General features: G+C 42.5%; 1 protein-coding gene across 2 annotated transcripts; it reads right to left on the minus strand.

The window, feature by feature from the left end:
- Positions 1 to 1,685: 1,685 nt before the first annotated feature.
- On the minus strand, positions 1,686 to 17,810 carry RNF103 (ring finger protein 103). 2 transcript variants are annotated; one of them, XM_059845393.1, is made up of 4 exons: positions 17,467 to 17,804; positions 15,231 to 15,370; positions 5,810 to 5,925; positions 1,686 to 3,822 (listed from the first exon to the last, which is right to left on the minus strand). In XM_059845393.1, the coding sequence occupies exons 1-4, from the start codon at positions 17,690 to 17,692 to the stop codon at positions 2,256 to 2,258; spliced, it is 2,049 nt and encodes a 682-aa protein (XP_059701376.1). In that variant the 5' UTR covers positions 17,693 to 17,804; the 3' UTR covers positions 1,686 to 2,255. The 2 variants fall into 2 exon arrangements, with proteins under 2 accessions (XP_059701376.1, XP_059701377.1); XM_059845394.1 differs by lacking the exon at positions 5,810 to 5,925 and having other exon boundaries at positions 3,500 to 3,822; positions 17,467 to 17,810.
- Between the last annotated feature and the right edge of the window lie 504 nt (positions 17,811 to 18,314).

Below are 18,314 nucleotides of genomic sequence, written 5' to 3' on the forward strand. Positions count from 1 at the left end.
ACGCCAGCTGCTCAAGATTCTGTAACAGATGCGTTGCCAGGATCTGCATCACAACAATTTATATAACCCAGACACGAGGGGACTAAACCTTCCTCCACAGCTACCTACTGGTCATAATTACCTGCTCCCGTGGATGTGCCCTCAGTGGCTCTCCTGCTAATTAAAACAGCAGTTTGGGTCATCCATCAAAAGAACAGGATGAGTAGAGCAACTGAGGCCATTAAAACAAGTCTTCAGCTGAAACAGGTGTGCACAAAGGTTTGCAAACAAGGCTGAGCCAGTGCACAGGAGCAGAGCTGCTGGGGCTGTGTGTGAGGGTGAGGAGGTCAGTCTTCATCAGCAGAGTGCACTCCACGAGCACTCAGTGCTCCAAGGACACAGCACTGCTCCAGCTTAGCACTCACAGCTTTTGGCAAATTGCCGAGGTACCAGCAAAAGGCTGCAGCGAGCTGTGATACAGCACCTCACTTGTGTGTGTCAGCACCTCAGCTACAGCCTTATTTATACTCAAAAAAACTTCTCCTTTCCCTTAGCAAGGCCTCAGTTCAGTGCAGATTTCAAAACAGTCCTGAAACAATGTGGATTTCAGCTACTCATGACAAGCACATACGCTGTGCTGCTGCACAAATTGGAAGCAGAAATGATCTTTGCCCTCATTATGCCTCTCTGCTGCTCTGCTGAGGCTGTAATGACACAGACAGGACATGTACTGGCAGGTCTCAACTGGAATAAAAATTACTTTCTGGACCACGGGAGAGTTGCTGATATTGTGCCCCTTGTACCTCTCTGCTTCAGTACTGCCCTGGGAAAAAGGAAATGAGAGAGAAAAAAGGACTCAGTAAATTAAAAACAGCTCTTCTGCTAATTACATGAATATCCTCTTGGGAACACACCTGGTGACAGAGCCCTGAAACATTTGTTAATAAAAAAGAGCATGCCCAGGTACCCTGGACAGATGAAACAATGCTAGCAGCTCTGAGATGCAGCCTCCCAACTCTATAAAGACACTGGGAGATGGGTTGTAACTGCAATGGGAAGCTGTGTTTGTATTTCCTATTATCATCATTTTTATGTCATTATCCTTCTTTCGTATCACATAGGCAAGACTTAGGAAAGAAATAAGACAAATGAAAGTATCTTTCCAGTTTAGCCTTTTCCTCTACTCATATAATCTGCTCTTCCCCCCCTCTCTTTCTGACCAACAATTCCTCTCTATTTTCAGCCAAATGATTTCTGAAAGATACAACTGAAATCAGAGTTTCATATGGAAATATAAAGAAAACAACAGACTCTTTTTTTTTTTATGGCTCCAAAGAACTATCAAAGAAATCAGAAATCACTTCAGAATACCAGCACAGTTGGAAGCTGGCAATTTGTACCTTTACAAGCCACTTTTGTCACTGCATGACAATATTCTGCTCCTTCTCAACAGTTTACTCTGAGGCTGTAGAGGGAGCTACCCTAAAGTCTTCTTAGATGTCTGCAGATGAGGGTACTGGAGAGACAGCTGCTAGAAGAGGATCTCCATCTGGAAAAGCAGCTTGTAATCAACTGGAAAACCACATCCAGCAGAGAAGCACCTCAACACAGCAGACTTATGAAGGAAACAGTTCCCAGTACAACACCACTGCCTTCTCCCTGGCCAGTGGCTCAGAGCACTGAATTCCTGCATCCCTAGGAGATGATTTATTAGTCACAAGAGTTGTGTTATATTTTTATTGTCTTCACAGATAAATCAGGCCAGCAAGACATCCGTAACCATACACACAAAATATTTATCAAAACAATTAACATTACAAATCTCCTTTTAAAATAATTTATTTCACCGATTTCTTTTTAAATGGTACTGTCTTACAACATACATTATTCAACAAAGATGTGCAGAACAGACTCTAAAATAAGAAACACTTAAATTAAGCAATTGTCTCCAATTAGAATTTCAATTTCACCCACATCCCAACTTGTAAATGTTTGCTGGAATACATTTCTCTTGTAGGCTTGATTTTTGTGCTTACAAAAACAGCATCAAGTTTCCAGATGTTGAAGAGAACAAATTATTTGTAAGGTAAGTTTGCATTCAGTTCAACATACAAGGCAACCAAATGATTCTGTCATTAACGTTAGCATCATGTATATTTTAGTTCACTGCACTAACATTTAAACTAAAACTTCAAACCACGTAATCTTTTAAGTGACTAACATTTAAAAGGCAAGCAGTAATATCCTGAAAGCTTACAAAAGACACGGGCACACAGCTAAGACGGGGGCTCACTCGACAAAGGCTGAGGGTGTGTGTATGGCTGCTTTTTTTTGTAGGACGCCCACCTGCAGACGGGACAGCAGTGTCGCCCGCCCGCCAGCCACTTCATGATGCAATTCTGGTGGAACACGTGGCCGCAGGGCAGGCCCATCAGCAGGCAGCCCTTTGCAAAATTTTCTAGACACACCACACATTCCGTACAGTGCAACATGTCGGAGGGCCAGGCTGACCAGTCTGGCTCCAGGTCACCCGCGGAGCTGTACGAGCTGTAGGACCTGGCTTTGCGTTGGCATGGCTCGTGGTGACAAGAGTGACTGGCACAGGAACAGGCATCCACACCTCCTTCACTGCACCTGTGACACGTGCTCAGCTCATCGTCCTCCGAGACTTCTCTGTCGCTGCTGAAGACCTCTCTGTTCTCACTGTCAGAGTCACTTTCGCTGTCTGGAAAGGTTTCCAGCATTTCCTCATCAGAATGGGCACTGAGGCATTGAAACCTCCACATGGGTAAGTTTTTTATATAATCAGTTGGTATCAGAGGGTGAAGCCAGAGATCGGGGAAGGCCAACCGCTCCAAGAACAAATCCGGGTCTTCATCCCAATCTGAGTCAAAAGGGAAGTGTTGAAAAGAAGCAATGGGATGAAACAGGTAGCTGGTGTACCAGTCCCACAGGCTCGACAGCCACTCCAGATTATTAGCATTTACTTCATCCGTGTTGTTATTGCGCCTTCGCTTCTTCTCAAAGTAATCAATTAGTAAACCGTGGCCAAGGTACGTGCTGAGGAAGAGGGCTGGATGTGAAGAGTAGAACATCCAATCTGCCCTCACCCAAGAAGCCAAAGTAGTTGTGTTTGAGTACCTGAAGAGTTTTAAACTGTACTCATAAAAGCTGTCTAAGTAGGGTAGTTGCAAAAAACCTAACACTGGTAGCCAGGAAATAATTAATAGTGAATTATACGTCCCTAAAGTGCTTATAAGAACCACAAAACGCTTTATAGTGGCGCCTTGTGTAATAAACAGGTCCATCCAAGCCATCAGATTAACCAAAACTAAACTTAAAACAAATAAATCGTTAACTTCTGGTTGCAACGAGCGCAAAAAGGAATCCATGGCACGAAGTGATATAAATTCACCAGTGTTATTTCCATACCTGTAAATCCCCTCAGGAGTCCTCAGTATGTATGATGGTGTCTTGTAGATACCAATTTCTGCCATGTAACTTTTATTGTCCCAGTTTTCCACATTGACAAAAATAAACTCTACTCTTCCAGTAAACTTTACACTCAGTGCAGAGAAGAAGGCAGGAGGCTGGTCGAGGTTGGCAAACAGATAAATTTTCACCCGGTACTGGTCACTTTTGTTCCATTCTTCTTTTAAATGCTCAGAGTTGTAGATGGTTTTGATCCGAGAGGCAGCATGGGCTGTGATCCATTTGAAGATGTGCTCCACTTCGATCTTGCGCCCGCTGTATTCCTTCAGCATGACTTTGCCCTTGGAGGTACTGGTTTGTGGAACCGACATAATGAGGGTGGATTTCAGCCAACCCCTCCTCTTGCAGTATCTACAAAGAAAACAGTAGGTTAGATTCCACTTTCATAACCCCAGAACTACATTTCTATTCTAAGCCCAAAAATGAGACATGCTGAGCACCTGGGAACCCTTATAATAGCAGGAAATAAGGGTACCAAATATTCTCCAGAAAAGCATATTTATTCCTACAATATCTATTTTACGAGAATATTGTAGTGATCTGCATTCATAAAACAGGAAGAGTAACAGTGTTAATTTTCACAGGTCATTAAAGTAAACAAAGCCATGTAGCCACTGATGCTTTATAACTGGATTTGAATAATACACAAGCTGACTCTTTGCTTTAAAGCTTTAGTATTAAAAGCTACTTTTCCTTGGCCTTCCAGGCAAGAAGAAAACCACTCCAGTGTAACTCAATATCCCACAGCTTTCTCAGTGCTTCCTTCCATCCTGGTTTTGCCAAACAGCTGTGGGGTAAAGTTGAACAGACACTGGCCTGTTTGAAGTTGCTTTAATGAAGCTGACAGGTGTCCACTTCCTACTGGGACCATCTTGTCAAGATGCAGACAGGCTAAGGGGTGAGGTGAGAGAGCTGGTCACAAAACCAGCAGAACAGGAAGCACACACATGGTGCTGGATGATTTTGGCTAAAAAAATACACACACTGTCTGGCAGGCAGATGGGATGAACCCCAAATCTATAACTAAAAGGAGAGGCTCTTCATGGCTGAACCCTGAGTCATGGTCCAGAGCACAGTAACTCTCACAAGATCCCTTCTCTCATGCATCTTTCCTACCAATATCACTACACCAAATTATCTAGTCCTGCTTTTAGGAAATATCTGGCAAGCTTCAACAATCAAACTATGTCAGAGCCAACAGGCATGCAATCTCTGAGAACCCTGCACATTGGGACCACCAGCCATCTTACCTAGCTCCTCTGTGGTTTCGCTCTGTCAACATGTATTTAGACAATTACAACTCCCCTTGGGAGGAATCTGAATGCAGCATTTTTAGAAAGAGCCATAAGATATGACCCTGCTAATAAAGGTATCCTGATTACTGCAGCATGTAGTATTCTTCTGAATTTCTGCTGCAACCTGATGAAAACTATTCACAAGGGTTTACTCGATAAAATATGTCTTGTATTAAAAAAATGAATTAATTTAAGACATGGTATTTGATCAGAACATTAAGGCTACTTAGGAGATATGCAAAGAGAAACACTGCCAAATTTTTAAGATGTTCAAATACAAGATTATTTTGCATAAGCACTACAAAGCCTAAGAATTTCCTCTTATGATTAACACTGAGATTTCTGTAAACATTTAGGACTTAAGCTGCATAAGATGTGCATATCCATACATGCCACTGGAATTCTAGACAAAGTCTCCTGTCATGTAAAGCAAACGCCTCCAACAAAATGTTTAAAAAAAGCCTCTTTTTACAGCAGCAGAGAATTATTAATAGCTTCTTTGGCTCTGCTCTTCTTCCTGGTTAGAAATCATATGCAAACACAGTGACTCTTGCACAGCACACTGTGTGTTGTCCAAGGGTGTGTGCCAGTTTATATATAAACATACATTTGTCAGGGAACAGGATTTGTCAGTAATTCTGGGAGGCAGGCACTGTATGCAAGGTTCATGCTACCCTGTGCTTTCCCCTTCCAGATGGTGATATAACGACTCTAAAACTGATCTATTCAGCTTTGTCCTAAGCCAGCACAGCTCCTTTCCCTGAATGCCTAGACTGCAAGGCCAAACTGTTCTGCTCATTCCTCTCCACTGCTGTATTATGCTCTCCACAGTCTAATCATGCATTTCCCACACGACGCTTTAGGAAGCTGAAGAGCTGATAAATAATGTAATGGAGCATTCTGAGCAGACTTTAGGAGAGATAAAAACATGAATAAAGCCACCTTCTGTCACAGCTACTTTTACAACACAGCAAGCCCTGCTGCTAGAACACAGCTGAGCCTTAAGATACTCTTGGGATTTAGATAATCCTTTAAGGATATACCTGGGGTCACTGGAACAGTTAAAAGTGCCAGTACGTATGCCGAATCTCGAGACTTTCTTCACCATTTTCTCCCAGTGGACTTTACCCACCAGTGGGCTTCTGTCGTTTGCTATGACCTATTGCCAAAAGGAAATACCAGTTTAGTATCACAGTCAGCTTGGTTCCTGAAATAAAGAGCAAATTTCAAGAAAACAGAGTGCTGGTCATGCTTGATAGTCCTTCCCCTTCTTTTAGGGCACAAAGTATGAATGTACAACTGGGAGTCTTGGTAAATGTCTTTGGAGAGTGAAGCACTAAGACAGAAAAGTGGTTCTGCAGAGAGAAAAAAGTGCAGTGTAATGTTAGGTACATGTTAGGATACTAAAATCAGTGGTAGTAAACAGAAACTTTAGTAAAATAACAAAATTATCATTAACCAGTTCATAGTGGGGGAGAAAGGAGAGGGGGTGCAGCAGGTTCCTCTTCTTTGTAATAAAAAAAAAGACCAACATTTTATTACAATTCTCCCTCAGAACTTACAACATACCAAAGAAACCTTGTCTCAGAGCAAGCAGAGTAAGTGGGAATGCATGTACCTGGTACCAGATTAAACTGCCAACAGCCATTCCTGAGCAGTGGAAACTACTGATTAAACTCTCAGGATCTTGAGAGTTTAAAGATCTTGACTCCTTCCAGATTTGCCTGTGACTCACTCTGCAACTTGATGTGACTGTTCCACCAACTCCAGTGTCCCATCTGCCATTTCAGGACAATCACTTGCTGTGATTTATCCCAAGGTTTAATTTGCCCTAGCCCAGTATATTAAAGCTGTACTTCAGGTTACCTCACTGTAAGCTTCTACTGACACAGATGACTTATATCTGTACAGGGAGGGGGAAAAAACCCACAAGGAGAAAACTCTGCCTGCTGCCAGCTGACAGGTAATTTTGAATGACATGACTGATCATGCACTATTCCACAAGCCATCACATTTTCTATTTTAGAAACAACTAGCATGCTTCTGCAGGCTTACTGGCAGCCACTTAAAATATATTTTGAAATTAAAAATTGAAACTTCCATTTGTTAGATATTTGTTTACCCGCCATTAAACTTATCCCAATCGTTTTCTGACTTAACAACCTCAAATGTCAGCTTGCCCCTGGAAGCTGGGCTGTCACCATGATTAACAGTTCTCTGTGGACATGCTGAGATTCAACCTAGAAAGCGTGTCCAGCCTTTGAGACTCATAAATATTATCTGCTTTGTGGTAAGTAGCAGCCTCACAGAATCTTAAAATAGAAGAATTCACCAAGCAGAATGCTCTACGTAGGGAAACAAACTGAAGTCCCAGACTACATTCCTATTCCACTAAGCTCAAAATGTTTAAATAACACTGGAGGTGAAAATCTAGGTAAGAATCCTTCAAGTTATTCTTAAAACACACACATCATATAGAAAAGCCTTTTTGATTAGATAAATGTAACCATCACACACTGAGACAACCAGCTGGGAAATTTACTGTATTACTGTATTACATCACCCAATGTGACTGAAGCTTTGGGTATTTTAAATTTCTTCCTTTCATGCACTTCAGTCAAGGGAGACCAAATTCCTAAAGACACCCTAAAGCCATATAATAGCCTTAAAATATCCTCAGAGCTACTATGGCATGATAAATTCATCCAACGTGGCAAGGAACCACTGTGTTTTATTAGTAAGCACAGAAGTAAAACTTTGGTGACTGGATTACTCTTTGGTACAATTAATTACTCACAGACTGGCTTCTTCCAAAACTGTGTGCATGTTGTGAAACAGTGATAAGAGAACGTTAATGTGTGCAGGAGGTCAGATCCTGCTCAGTGTTTCTTCTGCCTGGCACCACAATGCTCACTTTAGGTGTCAAGACAAAAATTTGTTGCAAATACATTTACCATTATATTTTACACCATTAGATTTTACCACCAGCTTAATTAATTTCCTATGAAAAAGTCTTTCCTCCTGGAGAAAGTTATTTATACTGAAGAACAATGACCTAAGTAGTAGTCTGTATTTTGTAACTACATAGAGGAACCCTGCTATGGTTTTGCACACTGAAGCTTCCTAAAATATTTTGGGCTTGTGCTTTTTTATGTCATTATGGAAAAAAAATCCAAATAAACATGTCCACTGCAGCTGCTCCTTGCAGACAACACCCACTTACAGCACTGGGAGTTCACCATGCCTAGGCAAGGAAATTTGGAAAGCAGTCACCACCTCAGTGCATGAGGGAGTTCAAGAAAATACTGCAGGTTAAGCAATCAAAATGTACTTCAGTTTAAATTAAAAATAACCTGCAAACACTTGTAACAGATTTTATTTTAAAAGTGTGAATTTTGATAAGTTAAGAAATTTAGCTTAAAAACCTGTGACTGAGGAGACTGGGAATTTGAATGTGGAAGAGGCCTGGAAGTTCTTCAAGCCCATGGTGTTAAAGCTATCAGGATTTTATATTTCAAGTAAGAAAAAAAAAAAGGTTGCCAAGTCCTGCACTTCTTCCTAGCAATCACTTCCAAAGCAAGGTTAGAAATAGTTTGACAATCTACAAGGATTGAAATAAAGGTCAAAAGGAAGAGCTATCAAAGAAAGATATGCAAAGAAAAAAAAAGGTAAGGAAAAATGAGCTATTCAAGTTAGGCCACACAAAGACTATTACAAGCTGTACCAAAAGGTTTTTCAGTCATATGAATAAGAATAGAAGAGGGGGAGAAGCAGTAGGATCACCAAACAATGAAGATAGGATAGAAATGCAAGTTAATTTTCTTTTTATAGGTAAATTAATACCGTGACTCAGTTTTCAGTGAAGGGGAGAGGTGGCTGGCCATGGACCAGTTAGCAAATTTATGGGAAGAAACTACATCACCTGAAGCAGATCTCAAGTAACTTAATGCACTTAAATCAGGGTCAGCAGGATATCTCCATCCTAGAACTGTAGCACAAGCACACAGGATCACAGGTGAACCTGTGAAAATTTCCTGCAAACCCCTATCAGACCAATTCATATTTTGACAGGACAGTAACAAGTTTGTAGCTATATTTAAGAGCAAATGAAAAAAAAAAATTCCACCAGGTTTATTTCAATAGGATGCAAAACTGTAGAATTTTTAGAGGTGCAGAGACAGTTGCATTTTCCACCTCTTTCCAGCATGCAACTACTAAAGATGTATCATTCCTGATTGACAGAAACTTTCCCTGAAGGAAAAGAACTGAATTTCAAGAGAAAAAGGGAATGTAGTACCCTGTTTGTAGTTTGGTAGTGTATCATGTATTATGCCACATGAAAAAATTACATGAAAGCTACAGGTAGGCTTTTATAGTAAGTGGGAAAAAAAAAAAAAAGAAAGTTTAAAAATTAGCAAGAAATTGGCTACAGCAAAAAGACATCAAAATGCCAGAAAGGTGCAAACAGATTTAACAGATTTACCTTAGAGCTCAGTTCAGCATATATTCCCATTAATGCCCTTCCTGTGGGAACTTGAAGTCTCCCAAAGCCATTTGTAGAAGACATAAAACTGGGAAGCACATCTATGTGGGAAAGAGGATTACAACACCATGCAGGAAGAGCTGCACAAATCTTGTAATGCAGAGTGTCACACATGAAATTGAATTCAGTAATGAACAGGACACTTGGGGAGTTCATCAGTTAGAAACAGCAACAGGAGCAAATGCTTGGGGCTATCAGCTGCTCCACAAGGAAACACCAGCCATCAATATGAACTGGCTGCAAAACAAGCAAAGCCCAGGGTATATCAGACCTGACAAAACAAACTGGTTGATTGACCTCACTTACTGGGAGGAGTGTGGTTGACAACAGGACACTGTAAAACTAAAGGGCAAGGTCAATTTATGCCCAATAGGAACAAATTAGCCCTGAATACAACCAAGCCAGAAGTCAGACACACATTTCCAAGAGGAAAACAGTCAACAGGAGCATTTGAACAATTTACAGTGTAAGAGAGACAGCAAAATATTTTCTAAACACATATTCTACAGTCTAGCAGAAAGCTGAACTAGCTCATCAGAAAGGTCCCTTTCAATCACACACTCTAGTTACTGTTGCAGAAATAAAGCCCAAGCTTACCTAGGAGAAGGTACCTTTCAGGAGATCAGCTAACACAGATGGGAAACAAACACCACGTCTGGAGAAGCACAAACCCTCTCAGCTTTGCTTATTATTAGCTATGTTCACAATCTGTGACATATCACATGTCAGAGTGACAAGTAAGACAATGAGGGTAACTCAATTAATCCATTAATCATCTTAATGGGCTAAGGGAATCCAACAGGATCACAGTAACCCTGCTATTTAACAAGTTCACATCACAGAGTGGATCTGCTCCCTAACCCAGGCCAGGGGATCAGCAGAGTCTGAATTACCATCTCTGTAATACTGTAAATGCTGAGATTCTGATGATTTCAAAAGACAGCTGAATAGGGAGCTTTTGCATTGGCAGAGTTCTCGTAACACTGAATTACACTGAATTACCCTCAAAGAGTTCAATCAAGAAAGTAATTAGAAAAATAGAAATATTTTAATCTGTATGTTAAAGTAGTCATAGTTATGACATTAAAGAACAGACTTAAAGAGCAAATATCCCACAGCCAGAAAGATACAAACACTTGGAAAAAGAGGACTAAGTCAGCCAGGCACTTTGCCTCTCTTGACTAGTCCAAACCCAAGTGTATTGGGCAGGTGCATCAATATTGCAATAGCTACTTTATAACCATCACAGATCCAGCTGCTCCTTAATTTCCAAGTATCATTAACCATTCTAAAGATTATTTTATGAAACATAGATTCTTAAAATACAAGTAAAGATACAACTGAAATTGAAGAGGCTTGAGGAAGCCCAGCTGATGTTAGAGCTTGCTGTAGCAATGCAATATGCAAAGACAGACTCCTTTTCTGCTACCCCTGAAGTACTTGAGCATGACATGATAATGACCTCACTTGAGCATTATCCTGTTTTCTGTGCATTTAAATCAGATTTTGTTCAATTTCTTTCAGACAGGTACGCAGAGATCTCAAAGCAGGTCAGAGGAACAAGATTTGTTCTCAGGAAGTTTTGAAGCTTGCTCAAAACTAAGTGTTCAAATATCACAAGGCATGACAATGAGTCAGAGAGGGGCAAAAGCAGAACAAACACCTCATGTGCTCCAGCTCTCATTATTTTAACCAATTCTAGCTGAGACAGCAAGTGTCAGGCACACCTGCTCATATCAACAGCACCCAATTTCAAATACACAGTAATAGTGACAACTTGGTTTTACAGCTCAGCCACAAAGACAACGACTCCAAGCACTCCTCAGCTCTGGGCCCTAGGGCACTGTGACAGACTTTACACCATCAGGAAGAACAAAACCCATTAAGCAAGAGACACCATTCCCTACTGCACACACACACATCCAGGTGGTTCTCTCAGGATCAGTCAGTCACAGCTGCCTCAGAAAGTCACTCTCCACATAAGGAATACAGACATTTCAATTGGAAAAAGCCTGTGTAGTTTTGCCAAAGACAAAAGTGATTTCTAATTCATTTGATGAACTGGTAAGGCTGCATGAACATGAGAATTGTCTGTCTGCTTCAGTGGTTTCCAGTTTGAGACACCCATGCACTCCTGCATGGTACCTGCAGAGGGTAAATGAGCAGAGGAAACTCAATATTACTGTAAAGATTCCATGCATGACCTGGAAGATTTCTAGGGCTCCACAAAGATAAAAAGCTTCAAAAACTCTAGTCATAGAACCCTTTTTCATCAACAGCTATGCTGCAAACTCTGCTTCTATATATAAAACAGATGTAAAAATACAATTAATTATAAATGGACTGGTAATTTACTTATTAGAAGCTTGGAAAAAAGCTCACTTATTCCAGATAATTTCAGTAAGTTTCTACATGAATGTCTGCACTTCTATTAATTCTGAGACATCTCACTTTCTGTTTATTATCTGACAATGTGTTAATGGAACTGAATTTCCACTTAGACTCTCTTTCCTAAGAATTCACAACTCATTCAGAATCCATCCATATGGACTGCAGATATCTGGAGATTTTCTGCCTCTCTTTTCCGAGAAAGAGATTGTGAGAAATCACATCCAAATAGGCAAGGACAACATCCATCACAGCACACAAAAATTAACCACTCAAAATTATGTGCAGTTTCTCCAGGGAGGTGAGGTGACCTATGCACTGATCTGGACAGTCAGTTATGCTATCAGTTAAGTCAGAGATTGAGAATAAATGAGCTTCTGCAATGACTTAACTCAGACACACAGGCACTACAAGGACTAATCCATTCCAGCTGATGGTATTCTGCACCTTTGACTGGATATGAAGTCTCTCAAGAAGAAAACTGAAACTTGAAATCAGCTATCCTATGGCAAATGATCCTGAAGGGCTATTGGAAAAGATACAAGTACTGAATTATGTATTTTGAAAGAACTGAGTGTTTCTGCTTTGTTTCTTTTTAGCAAGAAGAGCTGATCACCTGGCAAAATTCAGAACGCAAATAAATGTGAAAATCACATCCTACATGCAAGCAAAAGGAAGAACAAACCATCACCATCAAAATGCTACAGGCACATCCCTTGCCCTGTAACTACACTGCCTGAACTACAAACTGAGATGCAGAATAGACTGCAGAATTTTATAACCATAATAATGGCCTTTGCAGCTCTACCAGACACAATCAAAATGTCTGTCCTCGTACTTCAATGCCAAGAAAAAGTTCCTTTTACTTTTCTCTGCCACTATGTTATAGTAGAGACTTTTAAAATAAAAATATACATTCATTTAGATTTTAACTTCATTCAGAGGGGATTTTTTTCTGTAGATAATTTTCAAAAACCATAAGGACTACAATACTGTTGGATGTGACAGGCTTCTAGAGACTAACCAGAGCCTGGAAAAGTAAGACCATTACATATAAGTCCCCTAACCAACAAGAGAAGCAGCTCCAGAAACTAAAAGCCACCCTCCTTGCAGCCAAAGAAGTGCACAACAGCAGCTGGCAAGCAAGAAGAATGGCATAAAAGGAAAGGTGATGAGATCATGAGCTAATAGGAGAAAGAACATGCTGCTGTCTGTGGCTCTATGGAAGTGCCACACAGGAGCTGTGAACAGCTACACTGGTAAACAAATTACCACTGAACCAGGATGCTTTGCATGTGGATTTCCAGAAAATAAAGAAACAAAGCCACAAAACACTGATTTCTTCTGTACTGGCTTGGACTTTCTTCAAGGAACTCACCTTGCTGACTCTAAATGATAAACTTGCACTTCAATTTTTGTCAAACATGTCAAGAAATAATAATTGTTTCCTCTTTTTTCCTTTGATTCTCTGCAGACAGTGATGGCTATCACACTCCCAGCCTGTGCCACACCAGAAATTTCATTTATATGCACTGGAAAATAAAAATCATCTTCAGGTCTCAGTCCTGAGACACCATCACAAAGTGTTCAACTCAAGCAACAGCCACTGTGCCAGCTGAGGCAGAACTGCTCCTCTCCCTCTGCTCCTTTCCAGCAGCCCCCAGAGAACAGGGATTCAGGGCTCAGGATACTGAAAAGGATCTGCAGATCCTTTCTGCTTCCCAGCCAGCAGCAACAGAGCAGGGGAATCTCTGACCTTGCCCATGGTCACCAAACCCATCCTCACTCCCCTGCATGAGCATTGAGCTGGTTAATTAGCTGGAAAGTTTCCACAGGATTCCAAACAGCAAAGGAGGATGGGCAAGGGAGGGAATCAAGAGCTAGAACTGGGAAGTGATGGTAAAAACCAGCTCTGTAGGGATGAGATCAAAGAAGAGTGGGAAAACCTGTGAAAGGACATGAAGAATCCAGCACAGAAGTTTTCCAGACAGGAATTGTGGTGGGGAATGGAGCAAATGAAAACTCAAAGTGATGAAAACTCGAAAAGCAAGAATGAAAAATAGAAATTCAACATCTCTTGTGGTTTTTATTGTAGAGAAACAGACAAACAGTGTTCAGCAAGTAAATTATTCTGTAAATTCCACTATTTTTTTTTCCACAGCTATTGTGACCAATTGAATAACTGTGCAAATATTCCCAGAATGATGACAACATTCATCACACTGGAGATATCAAAACACAGCCTATCTGACCTGCTATTAGGATGCTAGTGGAAAATCCATTACAAATAAAATTCTGCAACAGAGAACTATCATATTTCACCCTTTTGAGCTGCACAGGGAGGAGGGAAGGTTTTTCACAGCATATTCATGCTTGTATTTGTCAGCTAGCTTGGGGACATGTAAACTGCCTTTCAACACTCTCCCTCTGCTTGAAAAATACCCTCCTGCATGATTTAAACCTCAAACTTGGATTCAATGAACTCCAAATGTATCCTTCCCAAAACACAAAGGCCATTCCAAATCTGAAGGTAATCTGTCCACTTTCTATTTTGGGATGAGATCTGATGTGGTGACAGTACAGGTCTAATAAATAGATTATGAAGATTTAATGACTTCCTGTTAAATAGAAAACATGAAGTGAGACCAGACAAACCAGGTAGGAGCTGTCAACGGAACAATTAATTGTCTGGTGGGGAATTCACCTGTGTGAATTCCACCTGATGTAGCTGTTAGGAGGAAACTTATGCCTTAAAAAACACCCTCTTGTCAACAAATAATTTCTACATTTTGGTCTAGGTTACTTATGTTCTCAGGAATGATGATAAATTGCTTCAGAATCCTATTGGAAAAAGTCTGTCTTTATTTTCCTAAGTGATCTCTTGTTCTCATGCAGACCTTGGAAAACAGACCATAAAACTGCTGGGCAAAAAAGGCTTGGGAGAAAGTTAACTTGAAGCTACTGGAATACTTTGCAGAAGCAGCCTGCTAGCATGGGAAGTTGGCAGACTGAGATCCTTCCTGCCTTTGTGAAGAGCCAACAGAGACTTTACAAGTGCTTTAAGCCCCTCAGACAAGCAGAAACTTAAACTGGTTGGGCCTGAGCATGCAATGCAACCAAAGGGAAGGGCAGCACCAGGAGCCTGTGCCAGCTGGGAGCATCTGTACTAATGCACCTATTTCACCCATTACAAGGTTCTCACAAACCCAGGGCCAAGGACTTGCATACTCTGTGTACTTCAGTGTGTGCTGCTCTGCTTGTTTTCTGGTTCTAAAATGCCTGCATTTCAAAAAACAATCCAGAGAATAACAAGCACTTTTTTTTTACCCTTCCTGTCTGTATAGGAACTCTGGCACTTCCAGCCTTTCTTCTTTTATTCCTCTATTCCTCATCTCCTGGATGAAGTTTATCTTTGTCACCATCTCCCTGTTACACATTTTTACAACTACTTAACTACACTCATAAACTCCTCCTTTGAAACACATTCTGTGTGTGATCAATATCTATTAAAACAAAAGGTCAAATTTATATACCTGTACCAGCCAGATCCCATCTTTTGTGTCTTCTACAAGCTCATAGAAGTGCATTTCACCACTGAAGTTTGTGCTGGAAACTGATTCAGAGGCCTCTTCCTCCTTGAGAGCTGAATAAAGCTCTCCTTCCATGAGGTCTCCTGAAAAAGAGACAATTGGAGAAAGTCAGTTAAAATGGCACTGGAGAAAGATTACTTCATGAATTCTAGTAACAGTTTAACTAACTATATTTGCATGATTGCTCAGAGAGCTTTTTCAGTACAAAGGTAGCTAAACCTTAAGTTGTTACTATAATTCTATCTCTGGTGACGTGACTGTGAACAATTTGACTTCAGTCAGACCACAGAAGACACGAATGCTCTGTTTCTGATTACACAGATGCACCATGCATGCATGAGCACACAAAGGAATAAAAGAACATCTTCGAAGGCTCATTCTCTGCAAATAACAACATTCAGTGGCTGAGAGCAATTTTAGTGGATACATCTTTGCTTTCATTTCACAGGATTGCAATTTTGCAGCAAGCAATTTCTTAACACAGATAATTCAAACAGACTTCCAGAATTTCAATCATTAATTCTGGACCAAAACCCAATGTTTGTGGTCCTGTTGCTAGTAAAAATCTCGGGCAGAATAATTTAGCTGCTGGCTTTTGTTTGCATGGTTGGGAAAAGTTCCCATGAACTCCAAATGCAGCGACATAAAGAGCTCACAGTAAAATCATTTGATGATGTTTCCTTCGTAATCTCATTTCCTTCTCATGTTTTGTTTCACAATCATTACAAACACTGTTAATGACAACCTGCACTCTAGTAACTAATCTACTAAGCTTTAAGAAATGAGGTCTTGTCCAAAACCAGTTTCCTTAAAAATATAAAAATAAGTGCAATGGCCGAAACCCTTTAGGAGTTTGCAAAAATATTCATAAAATTTAGAGGGGAAAAAAAAACCAAAATACAACCACAGAAAAATGCTGCAAAGCCTGCTGGTATGAGAAGTGTTTCCATGACATTTGAAGAAGTTGGTTAATACAGCTTGTTTGGAGCTAAACACTTCCCTGAAGCATATGCAACCCAAACAGCATGACATCATGAAAGTACCTGACAGCCAAGGAGTGAAAGAGATTGGAAACAAAAGTGAAAGTGCCTAATGCTTTTTACTGTTGGAGCAGCAAAGCCAATAAACAACATAAAAACATAAATAAACAATGAACAGTAACAACAAAATAGATTTAAATGCCCAGGATTAATATCAATTATTTAAACCAGCATTTTTAAGGTTATATGGCAGGCACTACATCTGTACAAATCCTTCTTCCTCTCTGTTCAGACATTAGAGACCCTCACTGCCTATCCTGACTGCTGGGATTTCTCTCTCACCTAGATCACCAGCCCTTCCATCATTGATTTAAAAGCAACTACTCACATTTTCCTGCTTGGCTGGCACTACAGCTATTACATCAGCCCCATCTCCCAGTCCTTGGGGCCAGCTCCCTCCGGCTGCTCCAGGCAGCATCCTTACTTTCAGGACACTTCTGCCATTCTTACATCTCCACTGCTCTTCATCAGCCCCGAGAAGTCCATCTCCTTCACCTGGTTCTCCTTACTTCTGAAATGCCTCCCTTCCTTTTTCCGAGCTGATTTCTGTATGCAGGAACTAGTTCTGCTCCCCTTGTATAAAACCATCTCAACCCTGGGTACCCATCCCTTGTGCTCCTCAGCTATGAAATCATCGCTTTCCTTGGGGCCCATCTTGATAAGCGTACCTGCAACAAACCCAGCAAACGGCTGGCAATAGACGGGAACAAGCTGGCCCCAGCTGTAAACAGTAGCCTACTGCAGCTATTTAGAGTCTCTCCTCCTCGTTTTTCACGGCGGACGACATTGGGTCGCATCTGTGCCACCCGCACTGACCCGACCGCCCGCAGCGGAACTCCCGGGGAAGGGGAGGGGAGGGCCGGGCCGGGCCGGGAAGGGCCGCTGCCGGTGCCCCGTCCAGCGCAGGCCTTTCACTCGCTGGGGCTCACAACGCCGCCGGGCTGTGACCGTCACCCCTCGTGGTCCCCGGGCTCCCTCCACGGACCCCCTTGGTGGGGGGAGCCAGCTCGCTCCCCAAACCCGCCCTGCCGAGGGAAGCAGCGCCCGCGTCTCCATCCAAGGGCGGCCGGAACCCAGGCGGGGGTGGCCGGCCACCGACCTCCGTCCGTCCCCCCGGGTCACGGGGCAGCTCCGCGTACCTGACTTCTCCACCAGCTCCCGCACATCCTTCTTCTCGGGCAGCCCCGAGTGCCCCAGCCCGCGGCACTCCAGAATGGTCCGCAGCTTCCTGAAGCTCAGCGCCACCGGGTCCACCAGCTGCGTGGCGAGGAAGCCGCTCTCGTACCACGCCACGGCCTCGAATACCCGGGCCAGCACGAAGAGCGCCAGGAAGTAGAGCAGCAAACAGCACAGCTTCACCCACATCTTCCCGGGAGCGCCGAGCCGGAGGCCGGGCTGGGGAGGGAGGGAGAGGAGCGGGGGCTGTCAGGGGAGCGGGGCCGCGGCCCCCCCGCCTCCCGCCCGCCGCTGCCGCTGTCCCCGCCCCGGCGGAGCCGCGGAGACATAACAGTGACGTGAGCAGCCGGCACCGCCCCCCTGCCCCTTTTTCCCCTCTTCCCCCTTCCCCTCTTCCCCTTCTCCTTCCCCCCCGCCGTGATTCAGCACTGCGGCCCGACCCCGCACCTCCGGGCTCGGGGGGACGGTCGCATCCCTGTCCCCGGCTGCAACTTTGGACCCTGCGGCTGCGCTTTGCTGCGAGAAAAATAATATATAAATACCTCGGATACCGGGGAGGGAGAGGGCAGGATCCGACTCGGCCGACGCTTTTCATTAAAAAAAAAAAAAAAAAAATTTACAGAGCCAGAACTGGGGGCCGGTATTTGCAGGGTCGATCTGTTCGGGCAGTTTTGGGGCAGCTTAGTGGACGCAGTTTATTTGGATTCGGGCTGCTGGGTGTAGGGATGATCCCTCCGCTCCTCATTCCCGCACGCCAGCCCCGCTCCCAGCCCTCGGCTGGCGCGAAAGCAAATTCCAAAATTCCTCAGTG

The sequence above is a fragment of the Haemorhous mexicanus genome, chromosome 4 (genome assembly GCF_027477595.1).
Source record: "Haemorhous mexicanus isolate bHaeMex1 chromosome 4, bHaeMex1.pri, whole genome shotgun sequence".
NCBI lineage: Eukaryota > Metazoa > Chordata > Aves > Passeriformes > Fringillidae > Haemorhous > Haemorhous mexicanus.

Bases quoted from the DNA above. Each gene is read 5' to 3' on its own strand.
- RNF103 (XM_059845393.1), bottom strand. From the start codon at position 17,692: ATGTGGGTGAAGCTGTGCTGTTTGCTGCTCTACTTCCTGGCGCTCTTC. The intron at 15,371-17,466 runs GTACGCGGAGCT...TCTCTTTTTCAG, and splicing joins GGAGCTGGTGGAGAAGTCAG to GAGACCTCATGGAAGGAGAG. The intron at 5,926-15,230 runs GTATATAAATTT...TTTTGGCAATAG, and splicing joins ATGGGATCTGGCTGGTACAG to GTCATAGCAAACGACAGAAG.